At 40.6% G+C, this 24753-nt stretch overlaps 3 protein-coding genes and 3 long non-coding RNA genes across 31 annotated transcripts in view; 3 read left to right on the forward strand and 3 right to left on the reverse strand.

The window, feature by feature from the left end:
- Positions 1-81: 81 nt before the first annotated feature.
- On the reverse strand, positions 82-972 carry LOC144066024 (calcium/calmodulin-dependent protein kinase type II delta chain-like). Its single transcript, XM_077589319.1, has 4 exons — positions 795-972; positions 646-721; positions 480-574; positions 82-389 (listed from the first exon to the last, which is right to left on the reverse strand). Exons 1-4 carry the CDS (start codon positions 898-900, stop codon positions 154-156), a joined length of 513 nt encoding a protein of 170 aa, XP_077445445.1. The 5' UTR covers positions 901-972; the 3' UTR covers positions 82-153.
- Positions 973-1832: 860 nt separating this feature from the next.
- arsj (arylsulfatase family, member J) lies at positions 1833-4967 on the reverse strand. The gene is made up of 3 exons (XM_077589318.1): positions 4522-4967; positions 3308-4334; positions 1833-3194 (listed from the first exon to the last, which is right to left on the reverse strand). Exons 1-3 carry the CDS (start codon positions 4788-4790, stop codon positions 2883-2885), a joined length of 1608 nt encoding a protein of 535 aa, XP_077445444.1. The 5' UTR covers positions 4791-4967; the 3' UTR covers positions 1833-2882.
- A 6106-nt stretch (positions 4968-11073) lies between these two features.
- Positions 11074-24753, reverse strand: part of LOC144065829 (uncharacterized) — an 85384-nt gene continuing 71704 nt past the window's right edge. For 3 of the 20 annotated variants that reach the window (XR_013297324.1, XR_013297318.1, XR_013297312.1), the window contains 5 exons: positions 12891-12978; positions 11980-12085; positions 11661-11738; positions 11347-11595; positions 11074-11220 (listed from right to left, as the gene is read on the reverse strand). This is a non-coding gene — a long non-coding RNA (uncharacterized LOC144065829). Of the gene's footprint in view, positions 11221-11346; positions 11596-11656; positions 11891-11979; positions 12086-12890; positions 12979-13799; positions 13860-15406; positions 15666-21536; positions 21629-21689; positions 21806-22010; positions 22116-22956; positions 23045-24106; positions 24673-24753 lie in introns of those variants that run through there. The other 17 variants (XR_013297319.1, XR_013297314.1, XR_013297316.1 and 14 more) reach the window with 17 other exon arrangements.
- LOC144065834 (uncharacterized) lies at positions 11083-12124 on the forward strand. Of its 3 annotated transcripts, XR_013297338.1 has the most exons (6): positions 11084-11226; positions 11294-11322; positions 11384-11603; positions 11679-11740; positions 11869-11930; positions 11996-12124. It is a non-coding gene; the product is annotated as an uncharacterized LOC144065834 (long non-coding RNA). The 3 variants fall into 3 exon arrangements; XR_013297337.1 differs by having other exon boundaries at positions 11294-11603; XR_013297336.1 differs by having other exon boundaries at positions 11083-11603.
- On the forward strand, positions 15748-18406 carry LOC144065832 (uncharacterized). Of its 4 annotated transcripts, none has more exons than XR_013297332.1 (4): positions 15748-16454; positions 16530-16973; positions 17115-18031; positions 18144-18406. It is a non-coding gene; the product is annotated as an uncharacterized LOC144065832 (long non-coding RNA). The 4 variants fall into 4 exon arrangements; XR_013297333.1 differs by having other exon boundaries at positions 16530-16653; positions 16753-16973; positions 17115-18406; XR_013297331.1 differs by having other exon boundaries at positions 17115-18406.
- Positions 20840-22153, forward strand: LOC144065828 (uncharacterized). 2 transcript variants are annotated; one of them, XR_013297303.1, is made up of 8 exons: positions 20840-20999; positions 21065-21160; positions 21243-21280; positions 21420-21449; positions 21561-21636; positions 21708-21769; positions 21898-21962; positions 22026-22153. XR_013297303.1 is itself a non-coding variant. In XM_077588971.1 (8 exons), the coding sequence occupies exons 3-8, from the start codon at positions 21255-21257 to the stop codon at positions 22104-22106; spliced, it is 330 nt and encodes a 109-aa protein (XP_077445097.1). In that variant the 5' UTR covers positions 20846-20999; positions 21065-21160; positions 21243-21254; the 3' UTR covers positions 22107-22153. The 2 variants fall into 2 exon arrangements, 1 of the variants encoding a protein (XP_077445097.1); XM_077588971.1 differs by having other exon boundaries at positions 20846-20999; positions 21243-21270.

Raw genomic sequence — 24753 nt, forward strand, 5'->3', positions numbered from 1 at the left:
GGACTCGGGTGTAAAAGACGAGGTGTTTATTGAAAAGTTATTTTAAAAAATGCTACTAAATATGGGAAAAAAAGGTCTAGCTTTTGTTGGATGCTCACGTTTTATTAGAACTGTCGCAGAATGTTTTGCTTTCCACTGACACAATAATAACTCCTATTTGTTGTTGCTGGTGTGCAGTGAAGTGGAGCCGCTCCTGTGAAAATGGATGTGCTGCCACGTGCCGTTGTTTCGATGCCAGATGCGAGTCTCCTCTGCCTTGGCCGTGCGAGCCTTGAAGTCTTGCCCCAAGTTCTGAGTAAGGCGCACGTATGCGATATAGGCTGCGTCCTCCCCCAACATGCGCACGTGAGGGTTGACAATAATGGTGTGAGGGACGGGGGATGGTGCAACTGAAAACACACAATACCCCAACAGGACCGCACTCATTTTCAAAAGAGTTGGTTAGTTTTTCTAGGCCTTTTTGCGTTTTGTATCCATACCGCTTTCCATCAAGAAGCGATGGAACGCCATGCCTTCTATAAAGACTCCCAGGCTTTCGGGCTCGAAGCTCGTTAGGCCCGGATCGCACATTTTCCTGAAAGATCATTATTTTCCAAACAGGAATGGTTCGATGTTTAGCAAGCGGCGCAATTGACGTGTACTTACCGGTAGGCTTCATAATCTGAAATGGTGATGGCTGTCAACAGGTTCTTCGTGGCTTCTATGATCTCTCGCTTCTGTGCTATTAGACACATTTTCGTTATCACAATCCTGGTTTACGTTCAAAATTTGACATGTATTTTAGTTGTATCTACCACGGACGGCGGACGATTCTTTATCGTTGTCGTGCATCTGAATGGTCACTTCGCCGCTGCCCGTCACCACCAGTGACAGCAAAATCACAAAAAGCTGGCAAAGCATGATGGTAGAAAACGGTTTCCGCTGGAAGAAGTGCTAACGCTTTAAAGCCAAATGGGCTCTGAGGAATGGCATTTATTTCCTCGCGTCCTTTTGGACTAACCCTGGACTTTCATTTGTAAACACAAAAGCATGCGCGGGGCTAAAAACAAGCGAGTTGGAACACGTTCAAACGCTTACAGGAATTACACATTTTTGGCCATTGGATTCTGACTTTGCTCTTGTAATTTACATTTAATCTCTTTCTGTTTTATTGCATATATCGTAAATCCCTTTTTAAACAATTCAAATGTTCTTGCTTATATTTTAAATGTTCTTGACTTTTTTCTTATATTTTCAGACTTAATGCTCCATTAATCATTACTTTCTACGATCATGAACGATAGGGTAAGTTTTTTTTTTTTTATAGTGTTGCAATATCCTGCGAACGTAATATAGTGGCTTTTTGAATAGCATAACTTAATTCTGCATTTTTACTGCACAAGTGAATCCTGCTATAACTCTTATCTTATTCTCTTCACTATTATTGTTATGTTTGGAATTTGGCAGAAGTGTTGTGAGTGCTGCTTTTTTTTTAACAACTTAACCTACTCTACACCAACCTTTTTCTGCATCCTACTGTTTTAACATAACATTCCAATCCCCTCCTCAAAATTGAGCAAATGCTTCCACGCGCCCATAACGTGAGAGCAGAGGTCAGGCAGGATATGGGAGGGACGATCCAGATTCCACACAGTGTAAACCGAGCGCTGTTGTCAGCTGTTAAGTTTACTACTGAGAAGAACTCCACTTCCCCATCATTTCAGAAGGGAAGCAGGGAGAGAGTAGAGACAGACGGGAAACGCCAGCTGGACGTATTTCAAAGCGCCCCACCTGTCGAATTCCAGATGGTCTGTTGAGGAAATGATAGGGCAAGCAAGGTGGAATCACACACATTTAGCTTGCAAGACTGTCGATTTTATTGGCCGTCTCACATTTAAGTCGTCTAGAGTTCGCGACCGGTCGTTAGAACCATGACGTAGTCTTCATAACCACACAAATCTCAAAGGTGTGCTTGGATGTCACAGTATTATTTTCATGACCATAAGTACAATATCACAGTTTTCACATAGTTTTTTGTATATATTATATTGTAATGTTGTTTTTCCATAATGGGCCTCCTGTATTCTTGCAGTGTTATTATTTGTAGTATTTTACATCTAATAATGATTGCAGTATTTTTGTCACATTGTTTTTTATATATAATGTATATGTATATATATATGTATGTATAATGTATATGTATATATGTATGTATATATAATGTATATGTATATATGTATATGTATGTATATATAATGTATATGTATATATATGTATGTATATATATACATACATATATATATATATGTATATGTATGTATATATACATACATATACATACATATATATGTATATGTATGTATATATACATATATACATACATATATATGTATATGTATGTATATATACATATATACATACATATATATGTATGTATTTAATATTTATAATTGTTTTTGTAATAATTCCGTAACATTAGTGTATAAAGCCATTTCTTCTTTTGTAATAGTATAAGGACATCACCTGTGCCTTTTAACGCCAATCTTTCTTTATATGGCCAGAAAGACTTTTTCCTTTTTCCCCACTTGTCAGTGCAACTTTCTCATAACATTTTGTCCATTCCTTCGTAATTTCTTAAATGGACCTTTTCCAAACACTTTATAAAGTTCCCAGCATATTTACACTTAATCCGCTTTCTGATATTCTTTGCTTCGCATGCTTTCCATAAGAGCTATCCCAATCATGTAAAAGCACTTTACTTAATCTTACCACTTTAAACTTCAGATACTCAGTGTTGAAAAGCTCTCAAGTAGCTGGCGTTCCCCCACTCCTTGTCGAAACTTGACGACGGAAAGTCCCGGCGATCCCCGCAAACTTTCACAAAGACGCCGAGCCCGCCGCCCTCACTCCCCTCTGCTACTCAGATGGTTGCTGAACAGATGCTTGTATGTGTCCTCTGTCTTCTCCTCCTTGTACCAGGGCCCCCACACGCCCCCGTTGTACTGCGGGTTGGAACGCAGGTCTTTGGCCGGGTAGCGCACCGGCACTGCCGTCTTGTTGAACTGGACCAGCCGCGTCAGCATCTTCTTGACCACCTGCGGGTAGCGCTGCGACAAATCCACCCGCTCGTAAGGGTCCGAGGTGATGTTGAAGAGCCACAGGGACTTGCCTCGGTCCCAGCGGACGCGTTCGTTGTGCCAGCGCAGGCTCAGCCGCTGATTGGACAAGCGGTAGGGGGAGTCAATTAGCAGCTTTCTAATGACGTACAGAACTCCTTTAAATTGTGAAACGCTATCGTCTTATCAAGGGCACGACTGGAGACTCTCACCTGCGTGGAGAAGGTCTGGGGGGGCACCCAGTCGCTGTAACCGGGGACCCCCGTCAGCAGCTTCCAGTGTCCCACCCGCAACGCCGCTTGCACCGCCGTGTTCCACAGGCCGTGGCCCGCCTTCCACGAGCCGTTCTTGGCCTTCACGTAGACGGGGTCGATGTTGTGGAGGATGTCCTGGCGGGGCGAGGGGAGCCCCTCGCTGATGGTTTCCCACACGTCGTAGCCGTCCAGGTCCAGGTCCTCGTCCAGAGTCCCTTCGCCCAGGGAGACCAGCGTGGGAAACCAGTCGGTGATGTGCACCAAGGAGCGACACTTGGTGCCCTTGTTGGCCAACAAGGGGCTGTGGACAAAGCCCACCGCCCGGATACCCCCCTCCCACAGGGTGGCCTTGCTCCCCCTCAGCGGCCAGTTGCTGCCGCCGACGAGGGGCTGCCCGCCGTTGTCGGAGGAGTACACGATGACCGTGTTGTCGTAGTATCGGTAGCGTTTCAACGCCAGGGTCAAGTTGTGCACGGCCTCATCCAGGCAGGAGACCATGGCCGCGTATTTGCGGCGGTTGGGGTTGACGATGCCCTTGTAGCGCTCCAGGTAGCGTGCCGGCACCTGCAGCGGGGAGTGCACCGCCTGGTAGGCCAAGTAGAGGAAGAGAGGCTGGCGCGGGTTGTGGTCGGCCAAGATCCCCACGGCTTTCTGCGTGTACATGAGAGTGGAGTACAAGCCGCGGTCCTGGTCCCAGGCGGCGTCCTCGCCCCGGTGCAAGTCGTAGCCGCAAATGCCGGGACCCTCGCACTTGTAGTGGCTGTAGTAGTCGCCGCTCCCCAAGAGCGAGCCGAAGAAGCTGTCGAAGCCGCGGCGGGTGGGCAGGCATCCCCGCTTGTAGAAGCCCAGGTGCCACTTGCCCACCATGTGCGTGGAGTAGCCGGCCTGCTTCAGTTTCTGCGGCAGGGTGACGTGGTCCAAGGGCAGGCAGTTGGGCTGGGTGGCTCGGATGATGGAGTGCTGGAGCCCCGTGTGGATCTGGTATCTCCAAAAGCACAATTTAACTTTTATATTACATGATAACTCTTAATCTGCAATTTCACATGTTTCTAGGGAGCAGACGTTTATCGCCATCCATGTGAGGAATCGACACTTTAAGCGTGCGTCCCTGGTAAGCAAAAAAATGTCTTGCAAGTATATGTTATAATGTTGGACTCTTTTGAATCGTGTACCTGCCGGTCATAAGCTGACTCCTAGACGGGCTGCATAGCGGCTGCACGTAGTAATTCTCCAGCTTGACTCCCTGCGCCGCCAGCCGATCCAGGGTGGGCGTCTTGATCTCGGAGCCGTGGTAGCCCACGTCCCGGAAGCCCTGATCGTCCACCAGGATAAAAATGATGTGCGGCGGAGCTCTGGGGAACTCCGACGCCCACTCGGAGCCCCGACCGCCAGACAGCAAAACGGCGAGCAGTAAACCGAGCGGGACCCAGCGGACCCACATTCTGCAGCTCGGCTTCCTCTGGCGGGTTTTCTAGCGAAGCTCCTTTTGACGTCGGGCGCTTTGTGCGCTTGCGTCATTCCGCCGATCGCAAATGACTTCCACGCGCATTTCTGCAGCAGGTCCCCCTCCAGATGTCTTCCAGCGTGGGAGAAAAAGAAGAAGACGGCGTCAGCGTTCGCGAGGGGGCTCCTCCCTCCGAGTCGGCGCGTGGGCGGGACCGAGTGGAAGCTCGGCTTGATGGTAAAAATGACAGCATATCAGCTCTCGAAGCCAACCACACAAAACACGCGGAACGTGGGGACGACTCATCGTGGCGCTTTTCCTCGATAGGTACTTTCCAGGCTGTTGTGTAGCATCTGATGTCACTTGAAAATAACAGTAAAAAAACAAAAAAGATGAAATAGAGTCCATAGAAGGCTATATTTGGAATTCCAATGTAGGTCTTTCCTTCCATTAGGCTTACAAGTTCTATCCTGTTACTTTCATGCCCCAGACACATTCCGGAGCACCTGCAGTTTTTTTTTTAAACACCCATACTATAATTCCACTTTCATGAGTCTCCCACTTTGGCATAAAGTATACCTCTACTTTCCAAAGGGCAAGTACACCTTCAATACAAGCAGTTAACAGTTGGTCAAATTTTATTTTAAATCTTGGCCTTCACATCATGAAGTGTTTTACGGTCCTTGGCGACCTGTACTGCACCTCAGTAAATTTAGAGCATTCGCAAAGCTCATGGTTGCACAGCTGGATGTATACAGGCTTGCTGTATGTGCATTTCTTCACTGCACACTGATTTTCTTTCACCATACATGAGCGTCCACTAAAGGGGCTTTTTCACGGCACCTTAGGGCCCCCACAAGTAGCACCTCCACCGCACTCACTCCTAGCGCCCGGCAGTGCACGATTTTAAACATACACACATACAGCTCTAGTACACAGCCTCACCCCCTTGGCCCAAACATAAACACTGCACTTAAACATAGGGTACCTCGAATGCGAAAGTCAAAGTAAGCTGCAATCGAGCAAAACAACTTTGTGAGAAATTTTGTCTTTTGTCTTTTCAGCGTATCAAAGACTATGAGTCAGTCCCTGAGGTGGGAACAAGTTCCAATCAAGAGAGCGTTCCATTCTACCACCTACACCTCTCCAATTGTTTTCCAATGGTATTGAGGTAATGTAGAGGAGAAATATAACTTCCAATCAGTTTCTTGTTTTTAAGAAAAAAAGCCTTACTATACATGGTCATTTTTTAAGGAAAAAAAGCCTTACTATACATGGTTGTTTTTTGAGGGAAAAAGCCTTACTATACATGGTCATTTTTTAAGAAATAAAGCCTTACTATACATGGTCGTTTTTTAGGAAAAAAAGCCTTACAGTAAGGCTTTTTTTCCTAAAAAAATGACCATGTATAGAAGGTCATTTTTTAAGAAATAAAGCCTTTCTATACATGGTCGTTTTTTAAGAAAAAAAGCCTTACTATACATGGTCGTTTTTTGAGGGAAAAAGCCTTACTATACATGGTCATTTTTTAAGAAATAAAGCCTTACTATACATGGTCGTTTTTTAGGAAAAAAATCCTTACAGTAAGGCTTTTTTTCCTAAAAATGACCATGAATAGAAGGTCATTTTTTAAGAAATAAAGCCTTTCTATACATGGTCGTTTTTTTTATTAAAAAAAAGCCTTACTATACATGGTCATTTTTTGAGGGAAAAAGCCTTACTATACATGGTCATTTTTAAGAAATAAAGCCTTACTATACATGGTCGTTTTTTTAGGGAAAAAGCCTTACAGTAAGGCTTTTTTTCCTAAAAATGACCATGTATAGTAAGGCTTTTTTTCCTAAAAAACGACCATGTATAGAAGGTCATTTTTAAAGAAATAAAGCCTTTCTATACATGGTGATTTTTTAAAGAAAAAAGCCTTACTATACATGGTCGTTTTTTGAGGGAAAAAGCCTTACTATACATGGTCATTTTTCAAGAAATAAAGCCTTACAGTAAGGCTTTTTTTCCCCCTAAAAAACGACCATGTATAGAAGGTCATTTTTTAAGAAATAAAGCCTTTCTATACATGGTCGTTTTTTTTAAGAAAAAAGCCTTACTATACATGGTCGTTTTTTGAGGGGAAAAAGCCTTACTATACATGGTCATTTTTTAAGAAATAAAGCCTTAGTGTACATGGTCGTTTTTTAGGAAAAAAGCCTTACAATAAGGCTTTTTTTTCTCCTAAAAATGACCATGTATATATAGTAAGGCTTTTTTCCTAAAAAACAACCATGTATAGAAGGTCATTTTTTCAGAAATAAAGCCTTTCTATACATGGTTGTTTTTTTTTAGAAATCAAGCCTTACTAAACATGGTCGTTTTTTGAGGGAAAAAACCTTACTATACATGGTCATTTTTTAAGAAATAAAGCCTTACTATACATGGTCATTTTTTAAGAAATAAAGCCTTACTATACATGGTCGTTTTTTAGGAAAAAAATCCTTACAGTAAGGCTTTTTTTCCTAAAAATGATCATGAATAGAAGGTCATTTTTTAAGAAATAAAGCCTTTCTATACATGGTCGTTTTTTGATTAAAAAAAGCCTTACTATACATGGTCATTTTTTTAGGGAAAAAGCCTTACTATACATGGTCATTTTTAAGAAATAAAGCCTTACTATACATGGCCGTTTTTTGAGGGAGAAAGCCTTACTGTACATGGTCATTTTTTAAGAAATAAAGCCTTACTATACATGGTCGTTTTTTAGGAAAAAAATCCTTACAGTAAGGCTTTTTTCCTAAAAATGACCATGTATAGTAAGGTTTTTTTCCTAAAAAACAACCACGTATAGAAGGTCATTTTTTAAGAAATAAAGCCTTTCTATACATGGTTGTTTTTTTAATTTAAAAAAAGCCTTACTATACATGGTCGTTTTTTGAGGGAAAAAGCCTGACTATACATGGTCATTTTTTAAGAAATTTTTTTAGGGAAAAAGCCTTACAGTAAGGCTTTTTTTTCCTAAAAATGACCATTTATAGTAAGGCTTTTTTTCCTAAAAAACGACCATGTATAGAAGGTCATTTTTAAAGAAATAAAGCCTTTCTATATATGGTCATTTTTTTAGGGAAAAAGCCTTACTATACATGGTCATTTTTTGAGGGAAAAGCCTTACTATACATGGTCATTTTTAAAGAAATAAAGCCTTACTATACATGGTCGTTTTTTAGGAAAAAAGCCTTACAGTAAGGCTTTTTTTCCTAAAAATGACCATGTATAGTAAGGCTTTTTTTCCTAAAAAAATGACCTTGTATAGAAGGTCATTTTTTAAGAAATAAAGTCTTACTATACATGGCCGTTTTTTAGGAAAAAAAAGCCTCAGTAAGGCTTTTTTCCCTATAAATGACCATGTATAGTAAGGTTTTTTTTCCTAAAAAATGACCATGTATAGAAGGTCATTTTTTAAGAAATAAAGCCTTTCTATACATGGTCGTTTTTTTAAGAAAAAAAGCCTTACTATACATGGTCGTTTTTTGAGGGAAAAAGCCTTACTATACATGGTCATTTTTCAAGAAATAAAGCCTATGTATAGTAAGGTTTTTTTCCCTAAAAAACAACCATGTATGGGAGTACAAGTAGTAGATTTGAATTCACTCCTGACTTGAACTTGTGACCACCATAGGTCCCGACCCAATGTCTTCGCCACTGGACCACAGCAACAACTGAAAGGAACTGTTTGGAAGTTATATTTCTCCTCTACATTACCTCAATACCATTGGAAAACAATTGGAGAGGTGTAAGTGGTAGACTTAAACACCCACCTTAGATTCTAACCCAATGTCCTTACCACTGGACCACGGCAACAACTGGAAGGATAATAATCGGAAGTCATATTTATCCTCTTCATTGCCTGATCACCATTGGAAAACAAGATGACAGCTGTAACCAAGATAAATTGTCACACTTGTTCTCTTCTCATTCTCCCTGTTATTTAGGCTTTTTTTTAAATGTTTTTTTACAATAATGTATTTCCCTTAATGTTCTGCCCACTTTGTTTCTCACATTATTCTGGTTTACATTAAAAATTAGCATCTAAACTATTTTGTCTTAAGTTTTTACTTAGCAACTACATTTACTAACTTTCAAAATTGCATACAATAAGGCAGTTTTAACATGGTTTTACATACTGAACACACAGGCCAACAAGATAACAGTTTTATTTTTTTCTATTCAGTTCTTCAAAAATATTGACATGTTTACAACAGTCTATTAAAAATCTTGGCATTGTATGAGAAAAGGGGTAGTTACATTTAGAACAAACTCCATTTTACTAACTATTTGCCAGCTTTGTTTACAAGATAAAAATGAATATTTTACAATGACCATTTTCTGACTTTTAAAATTATACAGTGACAGTTCCATCAAGATATAACTTCCTCACCTTTGCCTGGTACACAAATTATTCTATTTCTAAATGGACGAAAATTGCCTATCTTATACTACAAGGTTTTATATTGGAGGAAAACACCTTGCGAAATACATGGTCGTTTATATGAAACTGGGCCGCCATTACACATCCAGTCCACACGAGGGCGCCGTGATCCCAACGGTTGCTTGCCAAGCGCTTTTTATTGAAAGAAGAAGATGTCTCGAATGCGGAAGTCGTGGTAAACAGAAGCCGAGCAAAACAATTCGTCTATTTTGCCTAATTTTAGGTACATTTAGTCTGTTTTAGAGCATACCAGTCGTTCAATAGAAAAATGAGACGAATGTGCAACTGTTAAGCGTGTCAAAATCATGGCCAGGTGAGGTGATGTGATCATCCGCTTCATATTATCGTCATTTTTAATGCATCAACTGTTCGGTCTATCGAACACGTTCTCATTTCATTGTTTTTTATCCATTTATTCGCAGCCAGGTGCAGCTTTAATGCTTATTCCTCTCTTGGTGCAGACTGGACTTGTTCCTGCAGGCAGACGGCTGAATTCCACTTGCCATCGTATGACAACCAACTTTATTTTGTGTTTATTTCATGACAAAAGCAGACAAGACATTTGTGTATTTGGTCGAACTTTATTTTCAATGTGTTCCACAGCGTCAGCCTCATCTTCTCCATATGAATTATGTGCAATATTTATCTTGAGCCCTCTCCAATAAAGTAACAAACCACACTCCGCCTTTCTTAGTTCCTTGTTTTTGTGTTGTGACTGTTGGCGAATATGAAGACATGCTATTTTATTCTCGACAAGACATGTTAAACGCGATGCCCTCTTGTGGCGGTTTTAAGGCATTGCACTTTGCAATGGCTTTTCCAACAACTACGTAACGTATATATACTGTTTACTAGTATACATTAATGTGGTATATACCTGGACTCCTTTCACATATTGTCCTGTGAGTGTGCCTGAATAGACATATGGTAACTTGCTGCTATCTTGTGGGGGTTTTAAGCATTACACTCTGCAATTGCTTTTCGAACCAACTCCTATCTTCCAGTGCATCATTGTAGTATTCATATACTTCGCTCACATCCTATTGTGCTAAGTATGCCTGATCAGATACGACGTGTTTGCTGCCCTCTTGTGGCCATGTTGGATATTGCTTTCAGCAATGTTCTCGGCTGCTATTATTTATCACTTTTCTATGTGTGAAATTTCGGCGGAAATCCGGCTAAGGTGGCGAATGGCATAAGACATTGCCTGCGATGCAGGCGACCCGGGTTCGATTCTCACTCGCAGCTGCATTTACGAACATAAATGCCAGAGTGGTAAAGAGCTGGCAAGAGAGAGAATCGAACCCGAGTCTAATGCTATCGCAATCAGTGTCTTTAACCATTCGACCACCAACGCTTTGCCGGTAAAAAATTGGAAGTCATATTTATCCTTTTTTTAATGGTCTTACGAATTTGAGTTGCTAAAAATGTGATATATATATTCTAAGATCTAGCTGAAGCAATATCTCATTAGTCACATGAATAGAGTGCGTGACTACGGCCGGAGCGACCCGGGTACGAGTCCTGGCCGGTCACTTTTCTGTGTGAAGGACGCGACTAAATTATTTTTTAAACTTTTTTTTTTTGAGCGCAATTACGTCACTTCCGAAAAACTATTTAAAGCGGAAGCAATTGCGCAGGCGTCCTCTTTCATTTATTGGAAGCTTCGCGTTGCTCCACGCTGGAAAGCCAAAGTAAGTATTCCAAGTCTGTTCACTTTGTATTTGAGACTAATTTACATGTCCGTTGTTTTAACAGCTCACATGTGGAAAAAGAAGCAAGTAAGTACTTTAAATATTACTCGAAAATACTTGATGTTCTACTTTCTTCCCACAGGCTGCAATCGGTAAGCATTCTGCCAGATGATCCACTTGGCACAAAAAAATGGCTGTTAACCATACTTTTTGACTCTTTCTCCTTTTCTTTTGCAGGCCACTTCCAAGATCTCCGACCCTGCAGGTGAGTACAGGTGAAACGAGCAAACAATTTATCCGTGCAAATCTAACTGTCTATTAATCTATTCCAGAAGGCGAAAGTAGAGTAACAAAGTGTAAGGTAAGGACGCCTGAGATGACTTGCCATGTCCAATTTTGACTCCTGTCTTTGATTCTTGCAGTCGGATTTCATCCACGACGACGTCCACTAGGTTGGTGCACACTGACACTCAAAATGGCGGACGTGAACATTGTCAACTTTGACGTCTTTTTACGTGACGCTTCTAAACTATGATTTACCTTCCACTTTCTTTTGCTGACTAATTTCCTCGTGTCCATCGGAGGGCGCTGCAGCTCAAGGTGACTGAAACAGAATTCTTCGGGCTTGATTGTACTGCAAAGGTGAGTGAATGTGCACCATTAAGACGTTAAACAAGACTGAATGATATACTCACCCACTTTTTTTCTTGTGTGCAGACTCAGTCAAGTGAAGACGCCACTTTGGAGAACCACCTTGACCCGCCCCAACTGCTGCACCTGTGAGACAACGAGTTGATTATCTTCATTGTTGCATTCTGCCAATAAAATACAAAGGACAATCAGTTTTGACTCCTTGTGAACTTGTACTCTTGACAATTGTTTTAAATGCAATGTTATTCTTCCACAGTTGCAGTCCAAATGATGCCCTCCTGCTTAATTCAAGAACAAGTGACATCACATCATGCTAAGGTCAGTCTTAACGCCGTTTGCACACTTATTTGAATGCACTTTTAATTACCTTTTTTTGTCTTTAGGTCTCCACACTCTGCTCCCGTGCGACTCCTACTGGTTGGAAGAAAAACTTCAAGACCTCCTACTTAGAACTTTGCATCTAAACTTTTGCTCTGAAACATAAAAAATAAAGTTGAACATAAACAAAACAATTTCTTTATTCTATTATTATTTTACTTTTTATAATTTTTTATATATTTTTAATTTTTTTAATTTTATAATCTTTTTAAAGTAGGGCGGGGCTATGCAAATGACTAGCCAAGTGCAATTTGATTGGTGTAAAATAAGGAAGTAAAAGGTATATGCTGCAACCTGATTGGTTCTCTGGGAATGGGTGTAAAATCGCTGATTGGTGTAGAATAAGGAAGTGGAAGGAGCATGCTGCAACCTGATTGGTTCTCTGGGAGTGGGCAGGCCAGATCGTTGCTGGGCAGGGCTTAAGTCGAGGGGGCTGGCTTTGGAGAAGGGGGCGGGGTTTAAGCCCCAAAAACGCTGTTTTTAAGGCCAAAAGGGGCGTGGCCGAGAAAATACCGTGCTGTGATTGGCTGTCGCGGGTGGGCGAGGCCAGGGCGGGGCTAAGTCCAAATTTGCATGGATGGGAGGTGCCTATGTCCAATTTCTAAGGCCCCTGATTGGATGGCAAAGCCGTGACAAGTCTCGTTGCCGGGCAGATTTTCTGCTTTTCTGAGGCCACTTTTCCTGACCGTTCTGAGAGCTCTTTTTGGTGGCCGTTTTATGCCCCAAAAAGACACATTTCGAAGGAAAAAACTATTTTAAACTTAGAAGGAGCAAAAAAAGACAAAGACTGATTAAGTTTCAACAATATATTGTTAGCAAAAAATGGCTTTTTTGACATTCTGACAGCATCAGATGCCACTGTCGGTCACTGCAGAAGCTGAAGTGTGAGACATCACATACCCAGTGAGGACACGCGAGTGTCCCAAAGCGATCGGCTGCAACGCGGGCCCGTCCGGCGGCGCCGTGCACGTCCAAAACGTCCCCGATCCTGTCAAGAAGACGACAACGAGATCAGTCAGTGACGATTCTAGCATTCATTCAACATTACAGTCACATCATCAGCCTACCGATATTTATATGTAACTTTACATAAGATGATGCGAGCGCAAAAATAGCATTAGCATCTTGAACTGTAAGACCTAGAATTACATTTATACGACATTACAGCTACATAATTAGCCTATTGATAATGATAAGTAACTTTACACAAGATGATGCGAGCGCGAAAATAGCATTAGCATCTTGAACTGTAAGACCTACGATTACATTTAACGAGAGCAGTCAGTGATGATAGCATTTATAAGACATTACAGATACATAATTAGTCTACTGATAATGATAAGTAACCTTCATAAGACGATGAAAGCGCAAATATAGCATTATCATCTTGAACACATAATTAGCCTACCAATATTTACATGTAACTTTACATAAGATGATGCGAGCGCGAAAATAGCATTAGCATCTTGAACGGTAAGACCTACAATTACATTTAAGGAGAGCAGTTAGTAACGATTCTAGCATTTATATGACATTACAGTCACATAATTAGCCTACCGATATTTATATGTAACCTTACATACGATGATACGCGAAAATAGCATTAGCATCTTGAACTTTAAGACCTACAATTACATTAATATGATACAACATGGATTATTATTTTTAGCTCTACAAAATAAGTTCTTGTTTTTCACAGGTGGTCAAATAAATGTGATTCAAATTCAAGCTATTAAATTACCAGCATGCTAAATAAATCTTAAAAACATTTTTTCAATACAAATATACATTTAATGGAGCATTTCCTACCTTTGTTAGCACTTGCGTCGCGCAGGTTGATGGATGTGGAAGCAACTCCATCTTCCGGACCTCCGCTCATGTAAATAAAAAGACATTTTTTTGTTAGCACTAATGCAATTTGACTGAGATCGCATTTTTTAAACACAAAACATTTAGCGTCACATGATGTTTGCTATGATACACAATGTATGTGTATGTATGTAAACACATGTATACACTACATGGTCTGCTATGATAAAATATGACCACAAAAACTGGGTCGAGGGTGTACCTAATATTTTGACCAGCTAGGACATATCATTAGGTACCCTGCTTGGGGTGAGGGTCACATTCAGGTAACTTGGGGGCTCTACTACCCACTCATGACAATCATCTACAGACCAAAATAGAGCATAATACACAATTGGTATGATGCATCTAAAATTTTGGAAACATATCAGGTACTATTGGGGGTGTGGGGGGCTAAGGGTCTAAGGAGGTAACCACTCCACTCAGTCACAATCAATGGAGTGCCTATGAAATCTGTCTACTCAAGCACACTGACTATGAACACAACACTAAAAGCTCACAAAATATTAACAACAATTTGTAAAAAGTATACAAGGGGGTCTATATGGGCAATATGGACACAAATCGATCAACATGGCACATCATTTCACATCCCAATCACTTATTTAAGCTTCAAAGGGCAAGAAAAGAGGAGAATGTTACCCAGTGGGCGGAGCTAAGGAAGGTCATCAGCATATTGTCAGATTAAATCGTGCAATTTTCAGGCTTGAAATGCATGGCAAGTGACTACCAAGAGTGTTGGGAAGACATTTGGACTCTTATCCGAGCAGTTTAGCTTCATTTCATGCACTTTTAAATTGGCCACGCCCCTTCGGCATGAAATGAGGCAAAACGTCGACTCAAACCCTGGCAATCCCCTTGCCTTCCAAGCCTTCCAAGCCTTGCACCTTCGGCGCTGGAGTCAGTGGGCGGAGTCTGGGACAGACACGCCCACCGGTCCACCCCGAATGCATTTTTTTCCAAGCTCCGCGCACAAAAACACTCCCCTTCAAGTGTCAAAACACACCCTCGGCCGCACTGCGCATGCCCAATAAATTTAAATAAACCCCGCCCGCAAAATAATTTTATCGTTAAATAAAACCAGCCTATTTCATCAAATGTCAACATTAACCCATGCATTATTTTCTGCCAAGCTTTTCCTCAGGAGCAATCTTTAAAAACTATGAAAAATTATTCATTTGGATTCATTTATACATCACAAATATGATTTTACATACTGTATAGCCATTAGTGGGTTATGCCTTTCATGGAAAATTAATATTTGAGCCAATCTGTCATTGTGAAATATTTAAAAATAAACCAGTCTGCATTTGCAGATTTCATGAGTATAATTTGATATATATCTAGAATAGTTTTTTTCCACTTAGTGGCAGATAATCAAATAAATTATAAATTGGGGAAATGGTTCATTAAATTGTGGAGGTTGGCTAAATGTTTCGATCTGATCTGGGATACAAAGATCAAGCTGAACAGAATAAAGTGCACGTTTAACAAGTAGAAAAATACATCAAAAGACGCTTGTAGTAGAAAATTGCAGCATTTCTTACCTTGTTCGTGACTTTCGTTGTGCAGCCTGCACAAAAATCAGCCAAAAAACCTCGAAAAAACTCATTTCTTGCGGACTTCTGTTCATGTAACCATCAGACGTCACTTAGTTGTTTTTACTGTAAAATCCCCCATTTAGATCATGCGATAAAACGCCAAAAACAGTTTAAAAAACAAAAGAAAGCACGACAAACAAATTCGTCTCTCGCTTTCGTTTCCGCTCCCAGTTCCACTTCCGGGTCGCCGGTGCCAGTGTCAACCTGGATTTCCCTCTGACGTCATTTCGGGAATGGCCACGATAACGCGCCTGCGCAAACGACATATTACGTATAAATAAAGCGACAAAAGCAGACGTAAACAAATCCTGCTAGTACTTTGTTTCCCCGATTTCGCTTCCAAATAATTCGAACGGTTTATTGCTTTTCAATAAATTGAGCCACGTAAAATGACTTTCCTTCCAATCATTCTTCTTTTACGACAGATTCCCACTTTAATGAAAACCTTATTGCTTAACGTATATCGTTATATTAACAGCCTTATACATATGCGCGAGTTAATCTGCTTTCTGGGCAACAGCATTATAATTCTGCCTTCATCTTCGTTTTTAAGATAATATAAATATAGAAACAAGATTTGGGACATTAGATATTTAATTATTTTTCATATCTGTGATAGTGCAAGAAATAGGCAGGAAACGAACGCATTTCTCCGTCAACGGCGAGTATTTAAATGCATGATATCAGTAAGGTTTTTGTTTGTTGCTATATGAAGAGTAAATAAATGACATCTGATTGGTATTGAGTGTTTATTTTGGTATAATTGGCCAGCCATTTAAATTTAAGAAATTAAGAAGTGTAAAAAGGGGCTTTCATGATTGTATACTGGATTACATTACAAACGAATTGATTTAACCCAATTTAGTTAATACTTATTCCTCACGACACTGACATCTCACTCAATTTTATTAGCATGCATAAAAAACGTGTATCACAGGTGGAGTACTCGGCTGACAACTTCTGGACTTCCTGATGACGTTTCTACGGGAAGTAGGTGAGCATTATTGTATTTTATTCTCAGAATGGCGGATACCGACCTTTTACAAGTGTTTCCTTGACAACGGATTAGATGGTCCTTCCGCCAGTTATGTTACACTGCCATCTGCTGGATGGGAGTACATACAGCCAGCAAGAAACCTGATGAGTCGGCCATTTTGGTGGTCTGCAACAGAAAAGGGAAAACAGTCAACATGGTAAGTTGAGTTGAGCCTTTTTAAATCAAATGTTAATAAGATGTCTGCCATTTTGTGTCAAAGTGGATCATTTAAGTAATGTTGCCCACTTACCTTAAGATGAGTGCCTGTGGACACAAAGGAGACAATTAGCTGATTGAAGTAAGGTAAGTGAAAGACAGTGAGAGGAAAGCGAGGGGTAAGCGACCTGTATCCACAACAGCAGAATGCCAAATTACAAGTCCGTAACTTGCATTTATTTAGGTATTTTGCCGAGTAAACGCAGCTTATGGAGAAGCATCACCAATTTCTTCACACGCAGTTTTTGGGTGTGATGACAAGTAGGCTTTTTTGTGTTGTTGATAATGACGACAGGGCCTTTGTCCGATTATTATTATTGTATTTTATTCTCAGAACGGCGGATACCGACCTATTACAAGTGATTCTTTCACAAAGGATTAAATTAGTTGTCCTCCCGCCAGTTGTGTTGCACTGCCATCTTCTGGATAGGAGTACGTACAGCCAGCAAGAAACCTGATGAGTCGGCCATTTTGGTGGAGATCTGCAACAGAAAAGGGAAAACAGTCAGCAACATGGCAAGTAGAGTTGAGCCTTTTTAAATTAAATGTTAATAGGATGTCTGCCATTTCGTGTCGAAGTGGATCATTTAAGTCGTTGTCCACTTACCTTAAGATGAGTGCCTGTGGACACAAAGGAGACAATTATTGCACTTGTTTGGTTAATTTGTGAACATGTTTAATAGTTACCTCCTAACAGATGAACTTTCTTCTTCTCATAGCTCGAAAATGCTAGAATGCTGAAAAGTAGATTTGATTTAAACAGAATAACAGTTATTAAGATTGCAATCAGGAGTCTTTAAATAATTGTGAATATTCACCGTGTTCTTAGTGTGTGGGGAGCGACAGGCAGGCTTGAATGAAGAAATGCCTCGCGTTTAAATAGGGTTTAGGCGATGACGTCACAATTGTCTAATTTAAAAAAAAAAAGCTTTATTTCTTAAAAAAAAAAAAAGCCCCAAAATTACATAGAACAAAGCAATCGCCATATGAAAAAATAAAATAGCCAAGTGTCAAAAAGGCAAGAACATAAGATTCGAACTGGGATCATTTGCACTAAAGTCACGCGCTTTATTCTGGTGACTCCTACTTGGATTTAGCACAAGGTCGTGGTCGAACGGTTAAAGACACGGGTTGCAGTTTTAATCGGCCCGGGTTCGGCCTCCCTCATATTTGTATTTCTGAGCACTTAAGCATTTAAGTCCGCAAGTGCATCATTGAGTGGGAATCAAACCCGGGTCGCCTGCACCGCAGAAATAGTTTTATTCCATTGGATGAATTCCGACTGCAAGAATCAAAGACAGGAGTCAAAATTGGACATGGTAAGTCATCGTAACTTGAACTTTGTTACTCTTCTTTCGCCTTCTGGAATAAATACAGTTAGATTTGCACGTGGATCAATTGTTTGCTCGTTTCACCTGTACTCACCTGCAGGGTCGGACATCTTGGAAGTGGCCTGCAAAAGAAAAGGAGAAAGAGTCAAAAAGTATGCTTAACAGCCATTTTTGGTGCCAAGTGGATCAGCTGGCAGAATACTTACAGATTGCAGCCTGTGGGAAGAAAGTAGACCATTAAGTATTTTCGAGGTTGATTTGAAGTATTTAAAGTACTTACTTCTTTTTCCACATGTGAGCTGTTAAAACAACAGAAATGTAAATTAGTCCCAAATAAAAAGTGAACAGACTTGGGAATACTTACTTTGGCTTTCCAGCGTGGAGCGACGCAAAACTTCCATTCAATGATAGAGGACGACTGCGCAATTACTTCCTCTTTAAATAGTTTTTCGGAAGTGACGTAATTGCGCACAAAAAAAGTTTAAAAAATAATTTAGACGCGTCCTTCAATCAGAAAAGTGACTGGCCGGGGATCGTACCCGGACCTCCCACACCGTACTCACTTTCTCTATCCATTAGACTAATGAGCTGATGATAGAGTGAATCTCAGAATGTATATCTCCGATTTTCAGTCACTTACATGCGGAAGACTGTTAAAAATTGGTTAAATATGACTTCTAATTTTTCACTGGCAAAGCGTTGGTGGTCGAATGGTTAAAGACACTGATTGAGAATGATTTGGGCTCGGGTTCGATTCTCACTCTTAACAACTCTTTACCACTCTGGCATTTATGTTCGTAAATGCAGCTGTGAGTGAGAATCGAACCCGCGTCGCCTGCATCGCAGGCAATGTCTTATGCCATTCGCCACCTTGGCTGGATTTCCGCCGAGATTTCACACATAGAAAACCGATAAATAATAGCAGCCAAGTACATTGCAGGGAGCAATGTCCAATATTTACCACAAGAGGGCAGTAAACAGGAGGAAAATAAATTAATTTCACCTTTCACCTTCCTGCTCCCTTTTTATGACGTCACTGCAACGCACTATCAAAACGCACGTCTGTCGTTAATCATTATTGTCCATGATTGACTGGGACCAAAACATCCAAATGTAATAGACAAAATAAAGCATTCGAGTTTTAAAAGGGTTGAGGTTAGGAGGAAGGTGAAAGGTGAAATTAATTTATTTTCCTCCTCTAAACGTCCATGTATAGCAAGAGGAATTTTTCTCCAATATAATATACTGCCATAAATGTACGAAAATTGCCTTCTTATATTGGAGGAAAACAATGGTCGTATTCATAGTCGTTTATGAGAAACAGGGCCGTCATTACACATCCAGTCCACACGAGGGCACTGTGGTCCCAACGGTTGTTTGCAAATTGAAAGAAGAAGATCCTCGAATGCGGAAGTCGTGGTAAACAGCAGCCGATCAAAACAATTCGTCTCCTGCGCATAATTTTAGATAAATGTAGTCTTTTTAGGCGTACTATTCGGTCAATAGAAACAAAATGAGGTGAGTGGACTCATCTGCCTCATATTTTCGTCATTGTTAATACATCAACTGTTCCATCTAATGAACATGTTCGCCTTTCATTGTTTTTTTAATCCATTTATTCGCAGCCAGGTGCGGCTTTAATGCTTGTTCCTCTCTTGGTGCAGACTAGACTTGTTCCTGCAGACAGACGGCTGACTTCCACTTGCCATCCTATGATAACCAACTTTATTTTGTGTTTATTTCATGACAAAAGCAGACAAGACACTTGTGTATTTGGTCGAACTTTATTTTCAATGTGTTCCTCATACAAATTATGTGCAATATTCATCTTGAGACCTCTCCAATAAAGTAATAAACCACAAACATTCTTAGTTCCTTGATTTTGTGTTGTGACTCTGTAGGCGAGTATGAAGACATGCTATTTTATTCTCGACAAGACATGTTAAACTTGAATCCCTCTTGTGGCGGTTTTAAGGCATTGCACTTTGCAATGGCTTTTCCAACCAACTACGTATTCATGTAGAATACCTGGACTCCTCTCACATATTGTCCTGAGTGGGCCTGAATAGACATATTCTAACTTGTGGTGGTTTTAAGGCATCAATGACTTTTCCAACCAACTCCGTACTGTTTCCTAGTACAATATACCTCCTCTCACATATTGTCCCATGAGTGTGCCTGAATAGACATATGGTGTTTTGCTGCCATCTTGTGGCATTTTTAAGAATTACACTCTGCAATTGCTTTCCCAACCAACTCCTGTTACCAGTGCATCACTGTAGTATATTCATAGACTTCGCTCGCATCATATTGTGCTAAGTATGCCTGATCAGACGTGTGTTTGCTGCTCTCTTGTGGCAAATATTGGACATTGCTCCCTGCAATGTACTTGGCTGCTATTATTTATCGGTTTTCTATGTGTGAAATTTCGGCGGAAATCCAGCCAAGGTGGCGATTGGCATAAGACATTGCCTGCGATGCAGGCGACCCGGGTTCGATTCTCACTCACAGCTGCATTTACAAACATAAATGCCAGAGTGGTAAAGAGTTGGCAAGAGTGAGAATCGAACCCGAGCCCAATTCACTCTCAATCAGTGTCTCTAACCATTCGACCACCAACGCTTTGCCAGTAAAAAATTGGAAGTCATATTTAACCTGTTTTTTGACAATCTGCCGAATGCGAGTGACGGAAAATCCGAGATATACATTCTGAGATAAAACATTGACATCAGCTCATTGGCCTAATGAATAGAGTAAGTGACTACGGTGTGGAGGGTCCGGGTACGATCCCCGGCCGATCACTTTTCTGTTTGAAGGACGCGACTAAATTATTTTTTAAACTTTTTTTGTGCGCGATTACGTCACTTCCGAAAAACTATTTAAAGAGGAAGTAATTGCGCAGTCGTCCTCTATCATTGAATGGAAGCTTTGCGTCGCTCCACGCTGGAAAGCCAAAGTAAGTATTCCCAAGTCTGTTCACTTTTTATTTGAGACTAATTTACATTTCTGTTGTTTTAACAGCTCACATGTGGAGAAAGAAGTAAGTAAGTACTTTAAATACTTCAAATCAACCTCGAAAATACTTAATGGTCTACTTTCTTCCCACAGGCTGCATCGGTAAGTATTCTGCCAGCTGATCCACTTGGCACCAAAAATGGCTGTTAACCACACTTTTTGACTCTCTCCTTTTCTTTTGCAGGCCACTTCGAAGATGTCCGACCCTGCAGGTGAGCACAGGTGAAACGAGCAAACAATTGATCCACGTGCAAATCTAACTGTCTATTATTCTATTCCAGAAGCCGAAAGTAGAGTAACAAAGATTAAGTTAAGATGACTTACCATGTCCAATTTTGACTTTTGTCTTTGGTTCTTGCAGTCGGATTTCATCCACGACGACGTCCACTAGGTTGGTGCACAGTGCAACACAAAATGGCGGACGTGAACATTGTCCAACTTTGACGTCTTTTTACGTGGAGCTTCTAAACCGATTTACCTTCCACTTTCTTTTGCTGACTAGTTTCCTCGTGTCCACCGGAGGGCGCTGCAGCTCAAGGTGACAAGCAGAATTCTCCTGGCTTGATTGCACTGCAAAGGTGAGTGAATGTGCACCATTAAAACGTTAAACACGACTGAATGAAATGCTCACCCACTTTCTTGTGTGCAGACTCATTCAAGTAAAGATGCCATTTTGGAGACCCGCCTTGACCCGCCCCAACTGCTGCACCTGTGAGACAACGAGTTGATTATCTTCATTGTTGCATTCTGCCAATAAAATACAAAGGACAATCGGTTTTGACTCCTTGTGAACTTATTCTCGTGACAATTGTTTTAAATGCAATGTTATTCTTCCACAGTTGCAGTCCAAATGCAGCCCACCTGCTCAATTCAAGAACAAGTGTACACATCACAACATGCTAAGGTAAGTCTTATCGCCGTTTGCACACTTATTTGAATGCACGTAACTTACCTTTTTTGTCTTTAGGTCGCCACACTCTGCTCCGGTGCAACTCCTACTGGTTGGAAGAACAACTTCAAGAGCTCTTACTTTGGACTTAACATCTGAACTTTTGCTCTGAAACAAATAAAAACAAAGTTGAACACTAAACAAAACAATTTCTTTATTCTATTATTATTTTACTTTTTTAAAAATATTTTTGAATATAAATTTATTTTTTTAAATTTTATAACCTTTCAGGAAGGGCGGGGCCATGCAAATTAGTAGCCAAGTACAATTTGATTGGTGGAAAAATGGGTATGGATTCGCTGATTGGTGTAAAATAAGGAAGTAAAAGCTGTATGCTGCAACCTGATTGGTTCTCTGGGAATGGGTGTAAAATCGCTGATTGGTGTAGAATAAGGAAGTGGAAGGATCATGCTGCAACCTCATTGGTACTCTGGGAGTGGGCGGGCCACATCGTTGCTGGGCAGGGCTTTAGTCGAGGGGGCTGGCTTTGGAGAAAGGGGCGGGGTTTAAGCCCCCAAAACGCTGTTTTTAAGGCCAAAAGGGGCGTGGCCGAGAAAATGCCGTGCTGTCATTGGCTGTCGCGGGTGGGCGGGGCCAGGGCGGGGCTAAATCCAAATTTGCATGGATGGGAGGTCCCTAAGTCCAATTTTTAAGGCCCCTGATTGGATGGCAAAGCCGTGACACGTCTCGTTGCCGGGCAGATTTTCTGCTTTTCTGAGGCCACTTTTCCTGACCGTTCTGAGAGCTCTTTTTGGTGGCCGTTTTATGCCCCAAAAAGACACATTTCGAAGGAAAAAACTATTTTAAACTTAGTAAGGAGCAAAAAAAGACAAAGACTGATTAAGTTTCAACAATATATTGTTAGCAAAAAATGCCTTTTTTGACATTCTGACAGCATCAGATGCCACTGTCGGTCACTGCAGAAGCTCAAGTGTGAGACGTCACATACCCAGTGAGGACACGCGAGTGTCCCAAAGCGATCGGCTGCAGCCCGGGCCCGTCTGGCGGCGCCGTGCACGTCCAAAACGTCATCCATCCTGTCAAGAAGACGACAACAAGAGCAGTCAGTGACGATTCTAGCATTCATTCAACATTACAGTCACATCATCAGCCTATCGATATTTATATGTAACCTTACATAAGATGATGCAAGCGCAAAAATAGCATTAGCATCTTGAACTGTAAGACCTAGAATTACATTTATACGACATTACAGATACATAATTAGCCTACTGATAATGAAAAGTAACCTTACATAAGATGATGCGAGCGCGAAAATAGATTTAGCATCTTGAACACATAATTAGCCTACCAATATTTACATGTAACTTTACATAAAATGATGCAAGCGCAAAAATAGCATTAGCATCTTGAACTGTACGACCTGAAATTACATTTATACGACATTACAGATACATAATTAGCCTACTGATAATGAAAAGTAACCTTAAATAAGATGATGCGTGCGCGAAAATAGCATTAGCATCTTGAACACATAATTAGCCTACCAATATTTACATGTAACTTTACATAAGATGATGCGAGCGCAAAAATAGCATTAGCATCTTGAACTGTAACGCATTTAACGAGAGCGGTCAGTGACGATTCTAGCATTTATATGACATTACAGCTACATAATTAGCCTACTGATAATGATAAATAACCTTACATAAGATGATGCAAGCGCAAAAATAGCATTAGCATCTTGAACTGTAAGACCTAGAATTACATTTATACGACATTACAGATACATAATTAGCCTACTGATAATGAAAAGTAACCTTACATAAGATGATACGAGCGCAAAAATAACATTAGTATCTTGAACACATAACTAGCTTGCCAATATTTATATGTAACTTTACATAAGATGATGCGAGCGCGAAAATAGCATTAGCATCTTGAACTTTAAGACCTACAATTACATTTATATGATACAACATGGATTATTATTTTTAGCTCTACAAAATAAGTTTTTGTTTTTCACAGGTGGTCAAATAAATGTGATTCTATTTCAAGCTATTCAATTACCAGCATGCTAAATAAATCTTAAAAACATTTTTTCAATACAAATATACATTTAATGGAGCATTTCCTACCTTTGTTAGCACTTGTGTTGCGCAGGTTGATGGACGTGGAAGCAACTCCATCTTCCGGACCTCCGCTCATGTAAACAAAAGGAGATTTTTTTTAGCACAAATGCAATTTGACTGAAATCGCATGTTTTAAACACAAAACATTTAGAAAAAAAGTAATTTTGTGCCAATGAGACATTTCGGAGGTCCCTAATATTTTGGTCGTTCGCACACATTCCTTGGAATGGGAGTCTACTGACCAAAAATAGATTATGTATATGTTAATGGGGGGATTCTGCTACACAATGACATTTTTCTAGCTACTATGAGAGACTATGACCAAATAAACTATAGCTTGAGGGTGTACCTAATATTTTGGCCATTTTGGACACTTCATTAGATACAGTTAGAGGTGCTGGGGGGCCGACTTGAGGTCTGCAATTCTGCTATGATACAGTATGACCACATAAACTGGGTCGAGGGTGTACCTAATATTTTGACCAGCTAGGACATATCATTAGGTACCCTGCTTGGGGTGGTGGTCACCTTCAGGTAACTTGGGGGCTCTACTACCCACTCCTGAAAATCATCTACAGACCAAAAGAGAACATAATACACTATTGGTATGATGCATCAAAGGTGTTGGAAACATATCAGGTTCTATTGGGCGT

This window comes from Stigmatopora argus, chromosome 20, assembly GCF_051989625.1.
Source record: "Stigmatopora argus isolate UIUO_Sarg chromosome 20, RoL_Sarg_1.0, whole genome shotgun sequence".
NCBI classification, from domain to species: Eukaryota; Metazoa; Chordata; class Actinopteri; order Syngnathiformes; family Syngnathidae; genus Stigmatopora; species Stigmatopora argus.